Here is a 13124-nt window from a genome sequence, read left to right as displayed (position 1 = left end):
CCACCCCTGGGCTCCCAGACCTCTCACCAGATCCATCCGATTCGACTTCCAGAGGGAAGGTATGTCGGTGAACTGCATCAACATGCCCTTCAAGTTCACGATAATGGCAGCTGCCAGGACTGCCTAGGTGAGAGGAGAGAGTGTCACCATGGGCTGCTGAGAGATGCCCAGATGCTAACAAGCCTGACCACCTGGGCAGGAGCCAGACTGATGCTGGCATAACCCCACCTGATGCTAACCGCCACCCCTGGACAAAACAACTCGGATCTGAAGCTGAAGGGTTCTAATCCCTGACCCCAAATCTCACCCTAAAGAGCTCAACCTTGAAAAATAGGTCATGACCTTGTATCCCTGCCCCTCACCTAGGACCTAATTGACCTGAGCCCCTGGTCTGGCCAAGTCCCTCAAGCCTGGCTGGGTGGGTGTGGCAGCTCACCTTGGGCAGGTCTCTGAAGAGTTCCCCAAGTTTGACGATGATAATGAGGATGAAGAGAGAGGAGACGGCTCCAGCCACCTTTGGGGGGGAGGAGGCGGAGTAACCAGAAGGGTGGGATGGAGGGTAGGAGAGTAGAAGTGGAGGGAGCAACGGGGTGGGATCGCCCAGCCAAAGCAGTGTGTGTGTGCGCATGCGCACGGATGCACACCCATGCCCGAAGCCCACCTGTGTGTTGCCTCCGGCGCCCTCCTGTACCAGGCTGCGGGACATGGAACAGCTCACGGGGAAGCATTGGAAGATGCCCCCAATGAGATTACTGAGGCCGAGAGCCACCAGCTCCTGGTGGAGAAAAATGCAGGTGTCTAGTGCCTGGTCTCTGCCCTCCCAAGTGCCTCCCCTAGGCCACTATGCCTAGGCCTAGGTGTCCCCAACTTCCATCCTCACTCAACAGTCTCCTGATCTGGCTGCTGCTGCCCCAAATGCCCTGAACTCCCACCCTCAGTGCCCCACATGGCCCCAGCACATCTGTTTGCTGCCTCCCCACATCCCACCTGATACTCCATACACCCCCGCTCCCAGCCCCTGGGGTCACTGTACACTCAGCTACCCCTGTACCCCACTGCCAGACCTGGTTGCTGTCCACCCGGTAGCCGTGCCTCAGAGCGAAGATCTTCCCCAGAGAGATGGCAATGGCAAAACCAACCACAGCGATGGTGAAGGCATATCCCACCAGGCTGGCGAACAGCTGGGGATTGGGGGCTGCTGGGGGCACCAGCCTGTGAGAGGCATCTGTGAGGCCAAAGGAGGGTGTTTGCCTTGGCCACCCAATCCTCCCTGACTGGACAGGGGCCAGAGCTCACCCTGCAGGGATGTTGCCCACGATATCCACCCCAAATCTGTGCTTCAGGCCCACGCCGTAGGAGATGGCTGTGGCCCCAATGAGCTAGGGAGAGAGGACAGAGTCAGGGGAGGGGTTTGGCATTGTCAAGGGGGTAGAGGGATGCCGGAAGCAGAGCCTTCAGGGGGTGGGTGGTGTAGCAGAGGACAGGGGTAAGACACACAACTGTTTGGGGAAAGTAGAGATGCTATCAAGGTCCGGAAGGTGCCAGCATGGGATCTTCCTGCTGTGGTCAACCCCAGGAACTCTCCCTGGTGCCCGCCCATTCCAGCTGGTCATGAAGTCTGGGGGGCATCTGCCAGCAAGCACCTCCCCCACCTTCCCTGACCCTCCTGCCCCGAAGAATCCAAACCGTCAGCAGTTCCCCGGGGATCGGCAGGGGTAGACGTCGGTGCAATTTGTCATTCAGGAGTTTCACCAGCACAAGCACCACACCGGCCACCACCGCGGTGACCACCGTGCCCACCACACTCTGGGGCAGTTTTGAGCAGACCTCCAGCACTGTCTGGGGGGGGGGCAGGGTCACGGGTGGCACTGGAGGTTGTGGGGCGCGCCCCGCTGGCTCCTCCTCCCACCTTCACTCACATAGATGAGGGACAGTGGCCCAGAGCGGCTGCTCAGTTGGAGGCCAAAAACATACTTGAGCTGGGAGACGAAGACCTGCACAGACGCAGCTGTGGTATAGCCTCGGACCAGGGGCTCTGACAGGTAGGTGACCACAAAGCCGAAGCGGACCAGGCCCAGCCCTACCTGTGGGGTGACCAGGGGACGTCAGGGGAGAGACAAGGGTTGTCAGGGTGGCTACAGCAGAGCCCAGGGCGGGTGGGAGCAGCCAGAGTGATGAGGAAGGGTGGTGATGGGCAGACACTCTGGGGAACTGGGAGAGGAGGGTGGGGATGGGTTTGGCAGTGGTGGGGTCAGGGTGGGGGCACAGGCTCCTGCCTGTTCCGCACCTGGAAGAGGCCGACCAGGACACTGAGCGTGGAGGCCAGCTCCACCCGGGTAGCATCTCTGGTCGCCTCATCGATTGTGGAGTTCACAGCCTGCAGGAAGTTCTCATCTGGGGCCAGGGATTCTGTCACACTGCCCACCATCACAGACATGACAGCAAAGGTGCCTGCAGGGGTGGGTCAGGGTGGGTCTGAGGGCAGAGGATGCTGCCCTTCCCTGGAGCTCTGCCCTTAAGGGGAGAGGTCAGGAGATAGCCCGTTCCAGAGGAGTATCTTCAGACTCCACTAGGCATTAGAGTCCATGCTCGTGGTCAAGGATGAACCCTGAACTCAAGGCATCTTAAGGGTGGCTAGAAATGTTGGCCCTGCCCCACCTGTGTCCATCGGCTCAGAATCACTCTCCTTGTAGAAGGTGAGATGGGGAAAAGGGCTCGGCCAGCCTCAGGCTGGTTAGGCCTCTGCCAAGTTCTGGACCCCTCAAGTCATCTCACCCACATCCTCCTGGAGCCTGGGCCCTGAGCTATTCTGAATCTGCGGCCCCACAGTCAGAGGCCTAGTCCTGCCTGGGAATGACCTCGGGCCAGCCTCCCACTGGTCCAGCACCGATGCTGTCCCCCTCTCCAAGTTCCCTCTCCCCACTTAGCCCTCCCTCATCCTGTCCTCCACAGGGAAAGGTGGACAGCCTCCTGCAAGGCCAAGCCTGGTTCCACTTACCCACAGAGATATGCCGGGAAGTGCCAAACAGGAAGTAGACAAAGACAGGATAAAAAGAGCTGTAGAGGCCGAACACGGGGGGCAGTCCAGCCAGGAGGGCATAGGCTAGGCCTGGAGGTAGAATGGTAGCAATGGAGGCTTGCAGGCCAGGGCCTTGAGAAGGATGAGGGAATCCCAACCCTAGGTCATGGTCCATAGTTCCAGGGGCAGGGCTTATAGCTTCAGATTACAGAGGGGCATGAGACCATAGGGCTTCCACGACAGGGCCTTGATGGATTGCAGATCACTCTTCACCTCTGGAAGAGGCTGAGGGTACAGCCTCTGGGTCAGGTGTGGCTCACCTTGTGGTAGCTGCATAATGGCCACACTCAGGCCAGCCAACAAGTCGCCCAGGAGCCAGTCTCGCAAGGGATACCGAGGTAGCCAGGCCAAAACCGGAAGGTGTTGGAACAGAAGGGCTCGGGCCCGAGCACGGGAGCACCTGGGGACACAATGGTGGATTGGGGACAGGGTCTACCTAAGTCCTGCCAGTGCCCCCCAGACCCCCATCCTCAGCCTTACTGAAACCAGGTTCGCCACTGGCGGGTCCCAGTTGCTGAGGTCCAACACCCCAGCTCCTCCAGCTGTTCCTGGTTAAGCAGTGGCCGCTCCACATGGTAGTCTCGCTTCCTTAGCTCCATGGCTTGTGGCACAGGCAACAGCGCCTGTGTGTCCCTCTGCCTAGGATGGTGAGAGCAGAGTCACAGTGAGTGTACCCCTGGCCCAACCTCCCTCACACTTCCACCTGGGATCAGAGTCACCCACTTGACTTTTCTAGGCCTTAAGATTTAGGTAGGTCCAGCTTTCAACTGGACCCACGCCCAGCCAGTGGCAATTCTTGAACTTTGGCTGGGAAAAGTCTCTTGCTGGGCCAAAGTTCCCTATGAAAAGATAGCAAGATGAGTACAATCCATACCTCCAACCCAGGTATAGCTGCCCACCTGTCAGTGTTCTATGAGGCCTGGTCCCCAGCTGCCTGTCCCCCCTCCCAAGACAATCCCTGTCCAGTGAGCTCAGTGCTGGCTGAGAGCACACACAAGGAAGGGACAGGGGTTCAGTTCTTCAGGCAGGCTCCTCTTTAGAGTGGCTCCCATCTAAGGGAAGGAAAATATTGGGACTAAGGTTGCCCCTGGGCCTCCAGCCTGGGAGTCCAGGTTGTGAACAAACTCAGGCTTAATCTGGGAAAGCCAGGGGATGGCTCTCACGTGGAGAAAGGGGTCTCACTTCGCAAGCTCCTACTACTACCAGGTGCTTTTTCTAACATAGAGAAAGCTCTCACCTGACGGGAAAGTTTGCACCAGTCAGGTATGTGCTGTATTCAGTGAATCTCTTATCCACCCAGGGGCTCCCACCTGAAGGGGAGAGGGGAGAGGAAGAGGGGACCTCCCTTGGTAATAGGAGATCTGTGGGGAGGGAGTTCTTATTCGAGGAAGCTCATACTGGGAGGAAAACTTTCTTAGTGGGGAAACTTTTCACCTGCCAGGAAAGCTAGGAAAGTTCTCATCTGGAGGGTACTCTCACCTAAGGGAAGCGCTTACCTGGCGGAGGCTCCCACCCGGAATGGTTGAAAGCTCTCACCTGGGAATAGACCTCAGGGCAGGTGGCTTCCCTGCGGGGGAAATTCCCCCGCTGGGAAATTTTTCTGGAAAGCTCTGACCGAGGGGTAGGATCCCACCCGAGGGGTAGGAACTCCCCTGGGAAGAACCTCTAACCTGGATGTCCTGGTTGGAGCGGGGAGCGGAGTAGGCGCAAAAGGCAAATCCTCAAAGACTCTAGGCACTGCCGTCTCTCAGAGATCTTTGAGCCCCCTTGCCCCTCCTCCGTGAGTCACTCAGGTGTTCTTAAAGGGCTCCCCCACTCCCCAGGACGCGGGGTTGGGGGGCGGGGCCTGGATCCTTGGCCCCTCCCCCTGGGAGGGCACCTCGGCCCTTCCAGCCGGACCCCTCATTCCCGGACCAGAGGTACAGCCGGATGGGCTCAGGCCAGCGCTGCGGAGTCGGTGCGGCGACCTCCCGGCCCCAACGCGCCCAGCGGCTCACCTCCGGGCCGGGGCCCCTCCACACTCAGCCGCCTCCCGCGGCCCGAGGCCAGCCCGCGGGCGGCGCTCGAGTGGCTCCGCACACAGCCCTCGGGGGCGGGGGGCGCGCCGGCTCCCGCCCCCATCCCTCGCTTCCGGGGGCAGCCGCCTGCAGAAAATCGGCAAAGCAGCAAACCGAGGCGTCGCAAGGGGAAGACGCCTGCTGCGGACCTGGCGGTACCCCTCCGCGCTAACCCAAGCCGGCACCTACACCCGGGCCACGCGGCAGCTCGAGGACCCGGACGCGGGGAACCCGGGCTGCGCCCTGCACTCACCCTGAAGCTTCAGACGGCCCCATGGCCAGCGGGCCGCCTGCCAGGTGGCAGCTGCTCCCTAAGCGCTCGCGCGGGAGGCCGCTCGCGCTCCGGATGGGTGTCGGGGCCCTACGGTGCGCTCCAAGGGGCCAATCCCCGCACAGGCCAGAGCAGGCCTGGGCCAATCAGCGAGCTCGGGCGGGGCCTAAGGGTCGTTCTCTGGGCGGGGCGAGCCCCGAGGCGGAAGGTTTAACCCCTTCCTCCCCTGCGGCCTGGTTCGTGCTGCCCCTCTGGGCTCGCCGGGTCCGCCTCCCTGAGCCGGATGGAACTTCGGAACTGGGACCAAGGATCCGCGCTAGACTGGCCGTAGCCGCGGCCCCGGGTACCTGGGTACGACGGGGCGGATACCAGGTTCTGGCTGACCGCGGAAGGTGCCCGCGGGAGGGGGAGGGAACCCCCCCAATGGGCTGCCTGGGGGTGCTTCTGGGAACCAGGACCTTAGCCCTCCTTGGGGTATCCGGTCCTTGGGGCTTCTTTTGCCTCCCACCGAGGGCGCCACCTTCAAGCTTTCCCCTGAAGACCAGGCAATGTCTGACGCTGAAGGTGCCCAAAGCCTCCCTTCAACCCTGGACATCAAGGCGTGAAATGAGGCTGCGAGGTTTCCCTCCCGTACAGAGCCTGGCATCTGGCCCGGAAGGTTTCTGCCTGAGTGGGGAAGGAACACGATGTGCTGGCCAGTTGGAAGCCTGAGAGGCTAGTGGGGGTCAGTGCTGTTCATGGGCCGAGGGGTTAGCAAGGGCAGTTCCTGGGATGGGTTGGAGCCCTGGCCAGGGCAAATGCCAGCTTAGAGTCGCAGGCCTGAAGACCAAGTCATTGTACTGACACCTTGAAGAGAGAGGGGGGTTCCCTGGCACCTTACTCCCAACACCTGTGCTCATACTTCTAGCCCCTGATCACAAGGCAGTAGGCCAGAAGTCAGGGTGAAAGAGATGGAAACCTGGTCCAAATGTCAGATGAAATAGGCTAAAAATAGCTGAATATTGGGGGGGGGGGGGGAGAAGTGCTCAGATTTCTTTCAAAGGTCAGCTGGGCCTGAATCCTTCATAGCTACCCTCTTACCCTACCCTGTCCTCCCCACTCCCACCCCCAAACAGAAAGAAGCAATAATCATTTTCTATAGAAGTTTATTCCCAAAACAGAGCGCGGCTTCACGGAACAATTTACACAGACAGGGAAAGGGGCCACTGGGCTGGAGCAGGGGACCCCCAGAGAGGGACATAGCAAGGACAACCCCCTCTCCCTACAGTGGACCCCTCACCCTTCAAGGGCTGGGGTCATTCTGGGTAAGGAGAGCTGGAGTCCTGGCTGGCAGGATTTGGCACCAGTCAGCAAAGTAGAACTTTTAATCTCCTTGGAAACTGCCTCCTAAGAGTATGTGTAGGGCAGGAGGGTGTCTGCATAGATCCCCTACAACCCTGCACAACCCACTGTTCCTAGCCGTAAGAGGATGCCTACTCTGGAGGCCTCTGGGTCTGCTGTTCAACAGAGGGCTCAGGGCTGACCTTTGGCCTGGGAGAGCTAGGAGCTAGAAACCCCTCAAGATGGCCAGGTCCAGGGTCCTTAAGCCCCTCTCCCACCTTCCCATCTTTCACTTGTAAACAAAGGGGGAGGAGAACCCACATTTTCAACTGTAAACAAAGTGTAAAAAGTTCAAAGTTGTAAGTTGTAAACAAAGTTTTAAAATGTTTTAAATCTTGACCTGTAAACAAAGTAACAAAATCTAAAAGTCCCCAGTTCTGGACATCAGACAAAGCAATAAAAGAAGAGTTTTGTGAACAGGGTCCTAACAGTCATTTTTCCCTTTAGAAGGGGATAAAGTAGGGTGGAACGTGGAATGAATTACTGCAGCCCAGGCGCCCAGGGCCAGGAGGGTCCTGTAAACATGGGAGGCAGTGGCACCTACATTCTGTGTCTTCAATTCTCTTTCTGTTCCCCTTGCTCCCCCTCTTACCCCTATCCTTAGGAAGAAATTCTAGCAAAGGGCAGTGTCAGGGAATCAAATGGCACCACAGACAACTTCTGCTCACACCAGAGGCAGGGGCTGGCGAATGACCCCCCAGTCTACCCTCTGCAGGAATGTCTGAATAGAGGCCTGAGCTCCTCCACATGGGAGAAAAGAAAGCCTTGCTCTGTAAACATGACATCTGCTGCTCCACCAGCGCCCCACAGCATCAGTCCTAGGTCATAAGGCAGTAAGTGGCAGGGACTCCACATAAGAAACACACACATCCATGGGGAGGGGCAGCATGAGCAAGCCCCATGAGGAGGTCAGAGGACCCCTGTTTCCAAGACCAACCCCCAGTCCCTGAAGTTTGGCCCTCGGAGCATCCGAGAAAAAGCAAAGATCAATTCTGTACTTTAGGCCCTCATGATATTCAGATCAAAGGATGGGGGCTATTTGCCCCTCCTGTCTGAATCCACCCCAGTCAAATGAGAGGAAAGAGCATATGGTTTGCCAGGGACCCAAATGGGGCCAAACACTGCACCTCTTACCCTCTGTCCCCTTCCCCTCCCAGCCCAGCCTCAGAACCCCGGGAGACAGAAAAGCGGAAAAATAACATAAGCATATCTCTCTGGTTACAAAGGTACAAAACGTATAAAAGTCCTCCTTTCAGTTCTCTCACCCTGCACCTGCTACACACCTGCTCACATGCTCACAGACGGAGCATGGAGCCTCGGCATGGCAGCCACAGGCAGAGCTGGGGGTGGGGTAGGTAGAGACTGCCTTAGGATCAGCCCCTCACTCCTGGAGTCTCTTCTGGTAGCTCAAATCCTCCATCGCCCTCAGCCGTTCCTAGTCCATGAGTCTGGCCCTCAGGAGTGGCCCTCGCTTCTGGGAACTCTGCAGAATTGAATGCAGTGGTCAGAGGTGGTGGCTGACAATGAGTCAGGGGGTTCTGGGATCCCCCACAGCCTGGGTCCCCACCATCTCAGCACCCCCAACCCCATCACCTTCTCCCTCTCAGTCCCCAGCCCCCTTACACCCCCTTCCAGGGTTCTCAGACCCCTTCTGCACCCTGAGACTCATCAGCAAGGCCCCTTGGTCACCTGTTTTCTCTCTAGGCACTCAGCAAGCACCTGCCATGCACAGATACTAGGTTAGCACTTGACAGGTTCTGTCTCAAAAAATCACCACATCTCAAAGAGTTTGTTACTACAGACACATTTTACAGATATGGAAACGGAGACTCAGAGAGGTCAAGTGTGACTTCAGAGCCTGAACCCCTGTGTAGTCAGTCCCCTAGGACACCTTCCCTACCATCCACCAGCCAGACCTCAAGGCCAGAGCAATACTCAGAGCTCAGAGCTCTCCCTCAGCCCTACCTCAGGCATCTTTCCATAATCCCTGGCACCAGGCCCTAAATCCCCGGCTCCTCCTCCCTTTCTCCTCCTCTGACTCTGCTTGGGTTCTATGAGTCTCCTGCACCACTCCTGGCATCCCTTCCCCTCAAAGCCTCCTTTCACCTTGCAGACCTCCACAGAGCCTAACCTAGCTGTTTCTCCTTCCTGAAACTCAACTCTTCTCTTGGCTTCCGTGGCTGGCAAGCCCTGGTTCCTCCCTACTTCCTCTCTGACTCCTGTGTACCCAGCTGCTCCCCACCCTACAGATGTCCCACAGGAACCTGAGATGCAACAGGCCCCGAGTCAGCTCCTCTGTGTTCCATCTCACATTGCCCGTAGGTACAAGGAAACTCACATTGATTAAATAAAGAAGTGGGTAAATTATTTACTTTCAAAATTAGCTCTGCACCCTGGCATATGAGATGCCCATATCCTGACACTACTTCTGGGCCCTCCTTAACCCTTACCACTCCTAAGCAAAGCATCCCCAGTAATGATTCCTCCTCTCCCCCTTGCCTCTTGTATGTACCATGTTATCTCCTACTTCTAGACCTTGGCTCCTGATCTTGCCCCCTCCACTAGTCCAAACCCTTTGGAAGGCACTTATCTCTCTTCCCTAGCCCGGGAGGTACAAGGGGAGGGTGGCTGGCACCAATCCTACACCGGTAGGTCACCGCTAATCACACTGCTAATCACACTGCCGTTCCCTGCCTGTGGCGCCTGGCTGTGCTGAGCCTGGGGTAGCCCACACCGTCCACCAACCCACACCTACGTTCTGTGGCAAAACACAGGGCAGGGTACACAGGAGGTTGCCTTAAGCTAATGAGGGTGTAGGCAGGTGGCCACACACTGCTTACTCTGAGTCTGGAGACAGCTCCGAGATGCTATGAGATGTAGCAGAGCGTGGTGTGGAGGGCCCAAGCGCAGAGGCCGTGGCAGAAGGCGTGGCAGTGGTGTGAGGGCCCGAGGGCGTGCTTGAGGACTGCACAGAGGAGGAGAGAGCTGAGGAGTTGAAGGAGGCCAGGATAGAAGAAAGAATGTCCAGCTGCTCTGTGGAGGGGCCATGGCTAGGGCCACTGGCTGGGTCCTCCCTAACTCTGAGCAGCTGTGGGGGTGGCCCAAGGCCTTCTCGTGAGGGGTGCCGGCTAGGCACACGGTCCAGCTGCTCCCCTGAGTTCGATCTCCTGGACAGAGAATCCAGGGGCCGCGATGGCAAGAGGGGGTCCCTTGAGAGTTGCCGCTGGGGAGAGAGGGGCAGAGGCGGGGGCTGTAGGTCAAGGTCCCGGGCACTGTGGGGCAGGGGCAGTGTGCTCAACCACTCGCAGGGTGCCCCTAGGTCCAGAGCATCGCGTGACCCGAAGCGGCCAGCCCTGGCACCAGGGTAGTCCCTGGGTGGCTGTCTCCGTGGTAGGGTACTGCCCCGATCTCTGGGCTCCAGGCGGCCTGGCGCAGCATCCAGGCGTTCCTGGGAGCCTGGCCGACTCAGGGGACGGAGAATAGGGGCAGGGGCCTCCTCCAGTCGCTCACGGCTCAGTTGCCGCCGGAGGAGCAGGTCCAGCTGTTCTCGAGAGGAGTAGCGGCTGGCTGGCTGTGAAAGGCTGCCTGTGGCCCCACCAGCATAGATGCGACCATAGGAGGCAGCTGGCACAGCACGGTGGCCCAAGGTGGCTGCACGGCACCAGGACAACTCTGGGGCACCTCGGGTCTGTGGCACCAGTGGGTACTGCAATCGGTTCTTCAGGATGCCTACGTGAGGAACAAATGGGAGATAGGGTCTGTATGGGGGTGGGGGGAGCAGACATTCCCTGGGTCTTGGGATGCAGCTGCCCCTGGGATCCCTCTGACATAAGGCTGAGGGCAGAAATCCCTTGGGGAGTGGCAGCAGCAGTCTCTAGGGATTCCATAGTGGCAGCAGGACAGGGCTCAGAGTGGGGAGACAGTAATCCTCGATCAGGACAGGGTCTGTCCCCATAGTGCAGGAGTAAGGGCAACAACCCCCTACCCTCGAGATCAGAGGAGGGACAGTCCCCAGGTCCTGGCAATGCAGGTCTGGGTCAAAGTGGCAGGAATCCCTTGGATGGGGGTAGAAGCAGTTCCTGGGGTCCCTGAAAGTATAGGCCAAGGTCAGGGATCATACCTTTCCTCTGACGCTGGGCCCGGCCCAGGGAGGTTTCATCCCCACTGGTCAGAGCCAGGTCTGGCTGGTTGTTGTTGGCTGCATCCTTGCTGGTGTCCAGTCCCAGGCGCCTTTCAGAGCCCCAGGTCTGCAGAGCACAGGGAGTGGCCTCGCATTCCCCCAGGGCTGGCCAGTAGGATAGAAGGTCATTGCCATCCACATCTGTAGAGCCAGAGCAGGTTACAGGAGCCTCTGAATTGACTCCATTGTCTTATGAATCCTGTGATCCAGACTCAGTGACTGCCCCCGCTCCCCCAACTCTAACAACTCCTGAAACCCTGGCTGCTCTGAGTGGAGGTAGGAACAAGAGGGCATCTCTCAGAAATCAGTGGAACCATGGAGAGGACTAATGATGAGCCTGCCACTCTGAAGGTGGGCAGATACTAGGGGTGGGGGAACTTGATGGCTGAGGGGTTGGGAAGAACCAAGAACCTGGAAGAACCAAGCGGGCTGACCCCTAACTCTCAGGAAAGAAAAGGGGCTGGAGGGATGATATGTCACCCTGTAACATCCCTGACTTTGACCCTAATGGAATAGAGGATATCTCTGGGTCACTCATGGGGTCAGAGTATGCCCTCACCTTTGGGGTGAGTGAGGAGCCTCTCACTCTGGGCAGCCCGGCGGAGCGGACGCTGGAAACGCCCCCGTGTCCGGCCATTGTCCTCACTTTCTGAGGATGGGATGGACAGACTTCGTTCCTCCTCCAAAGACAGGTCACTGTCGGAGTCAGAGTCCGCGGCTGGAGGTAGGAAAGTCAGAAGAGGGAAGGCATGTCAGTGGCTCCAAGGGACAAGGAAAAGAGTGTGGAGCTGTGTCTTAGGGTAGCTACAATGGGAAACTGGGGCTGGAGACCTAGGCAGAGTCTGGAGCAGGTATTGGTGCAGAATGGCTGGGACTTGGCAGGGGAACCAGGTGTCTCCTGGGGCAGTGACCTGGGGGGAACTTGCCCACCACAGTCAGCCGCTGCTCTCAAGAAAGCCCAGGCCCACCCCCAGCCTAGGCCCCTACCTCCACCAGCATCTCGATGGAACATGGCCACATCCAGGTCAGTGGGGCCAGCATGGGCCTGGAGGCTGTGGTCAGTGTGGTCAGCAGCAGAGCCATGTCGAACCAGGACATTGTCCCTGGAAATGCAGGAGTGCCCCAGCCACCCATCAAAGAGGGATGTGATAGGGTACTCTGGGGACTGGGGTGTCTGTGAGCACATAAGGCCAACTGCTGTGGGATGGCTCTGAAGGCACCCCTGGGTGTGCAGCAAGAAGCATCTGGAGGAGAAATAGTAGCAGAGTCCCAAGTGCCAAGACAGGTGAAGCCACCGTTCTGGGACCGGTAATGCCAACCTCTGGTCAAGGGGGACAGGTCTGAGCAGTACAGCCCCCTCCCATGAAGACCTCTCTGCTCACCTGAGGTAGCCACGGCCCCGCTGGCTGTCTTGGTCCTGGGTCCGGCCGGAGCGGGCACTGCTCACTGAGGAGACAGTGGAAGCTCCCAGAGTGATGCGGATGAGGCCACTCTCTTCAAAGAGGGCTGTGTTGTTGTAAGCCCCGTGCCCCTGCAGGAGGTGGGTACAGACAGGAGTGTGAGCCAGCTCTGGAGAGGCTCCCAACCCTGGCCTCCCAGGGCCCCTGCCCAGGTTCCCCAGACCTGAGAGCCCCTTACCGTGCCCGGGGCCGGCCTTGCTTCCTCAGGTGCTGCCTTTCTGCCCAGACAGGCTGGTGTCCAGGCAGCACGAGCATCTGCATTCAGGATACAGAAGAGCAGCAGCACTGCCAGGCCCTGTGGCAGCAAGGGTCAGTATGGAGTCAAAGAAGGTTAGTGAAAATCAGTGAGAGCTTAGAACTGAGTCACAGGTCAGAGGAGGAGTACCAGGGGGTCCGTCAGGGCTGGGAGAAGTCACTGTGGCTCAGCAAGGGGGATTAGTCATCACAAGTTAGTGTGAGGGAGTGAGGAGCCAGGGGCGACCCAGTAAAGGAGTCAGGCAGTGACGGGTCAGAGGGGCACAAGTGACTAAGCTGTGGAGGTCAGTGCCGATCAGGAGGCACGGTGCTGGAGGAGGTCAACCTGGGACGAGCAGCCTGCCCATCAGCAGTCTACCGGGAGGAGTGAGCCCTAGATCAGGTGTCAAGGGCCCACCAGGGTTGGAGCCACCCCGCTGAAGCCCCCCCTGGCCCAGGGTGG

General features: G+C 58.6%; 1 protein-coding gene across 11 annotated transcripts in view; it reads right to left on the bottom strand.

Annotated features, from left to right (window-relative positions):
* CELSR3 (cadherin EGF LAG seven-pass G-type receptor 3) overlaps positions 1-13124 on the bottom strand; it is a 36524-nt gene that overhangs the window by 4481 nt on the left and 18919 nt on the right. For 4 of the 11 annotated variants that reach the window (XM_038566524.1, XM_038566525.1, XM_038566526.1 and 1 more), the window contains 7 exons: positions 12606-12722; positions 12350-12498; positions 11955-12070; positions 11527-11685; positions 10908-11108; positions 9628-10516; positions 6536-8270 (listed from right to left, as the gene is read on the bottom strand). In XM_038566524.1, the coding sequence (XP_038422452.1) occupies positions 8243-8270; positions 9628-10516; positions 10908-11108; positions 11527-11685; positions 11955-12070; positions 12350-12498; positions 12606-12722 (1659 nt within the window). In that variant the 3' untranslated portion in view covers positions 6536-8242. The other 7 variants (XM_038566528.1, XM_038566529.1, XM_038566534.1 and 4 more) reach the window with 6 other exon arrangements.

The sequence above is a fragment of the Canis lupus genome, chromosome 20 (assembly GCF_011100685.1).
Source record: "Canis lupus familiaris isolate Mischka breed German Shepherd chromosome 20, alternate assembly UU_Cfam_GSD_1.0, whole genome shotgun sequence".
NCBI classification, from domain to species: domain Eukaryota; kingdom Metazoa; phylum Chordata; class Mammalia; order Carnivora; family Canidae; genus Canis; species Canis lupus.
This window is presented reverse-complemented; position numbering and strand designations above follow the sequence as displayed.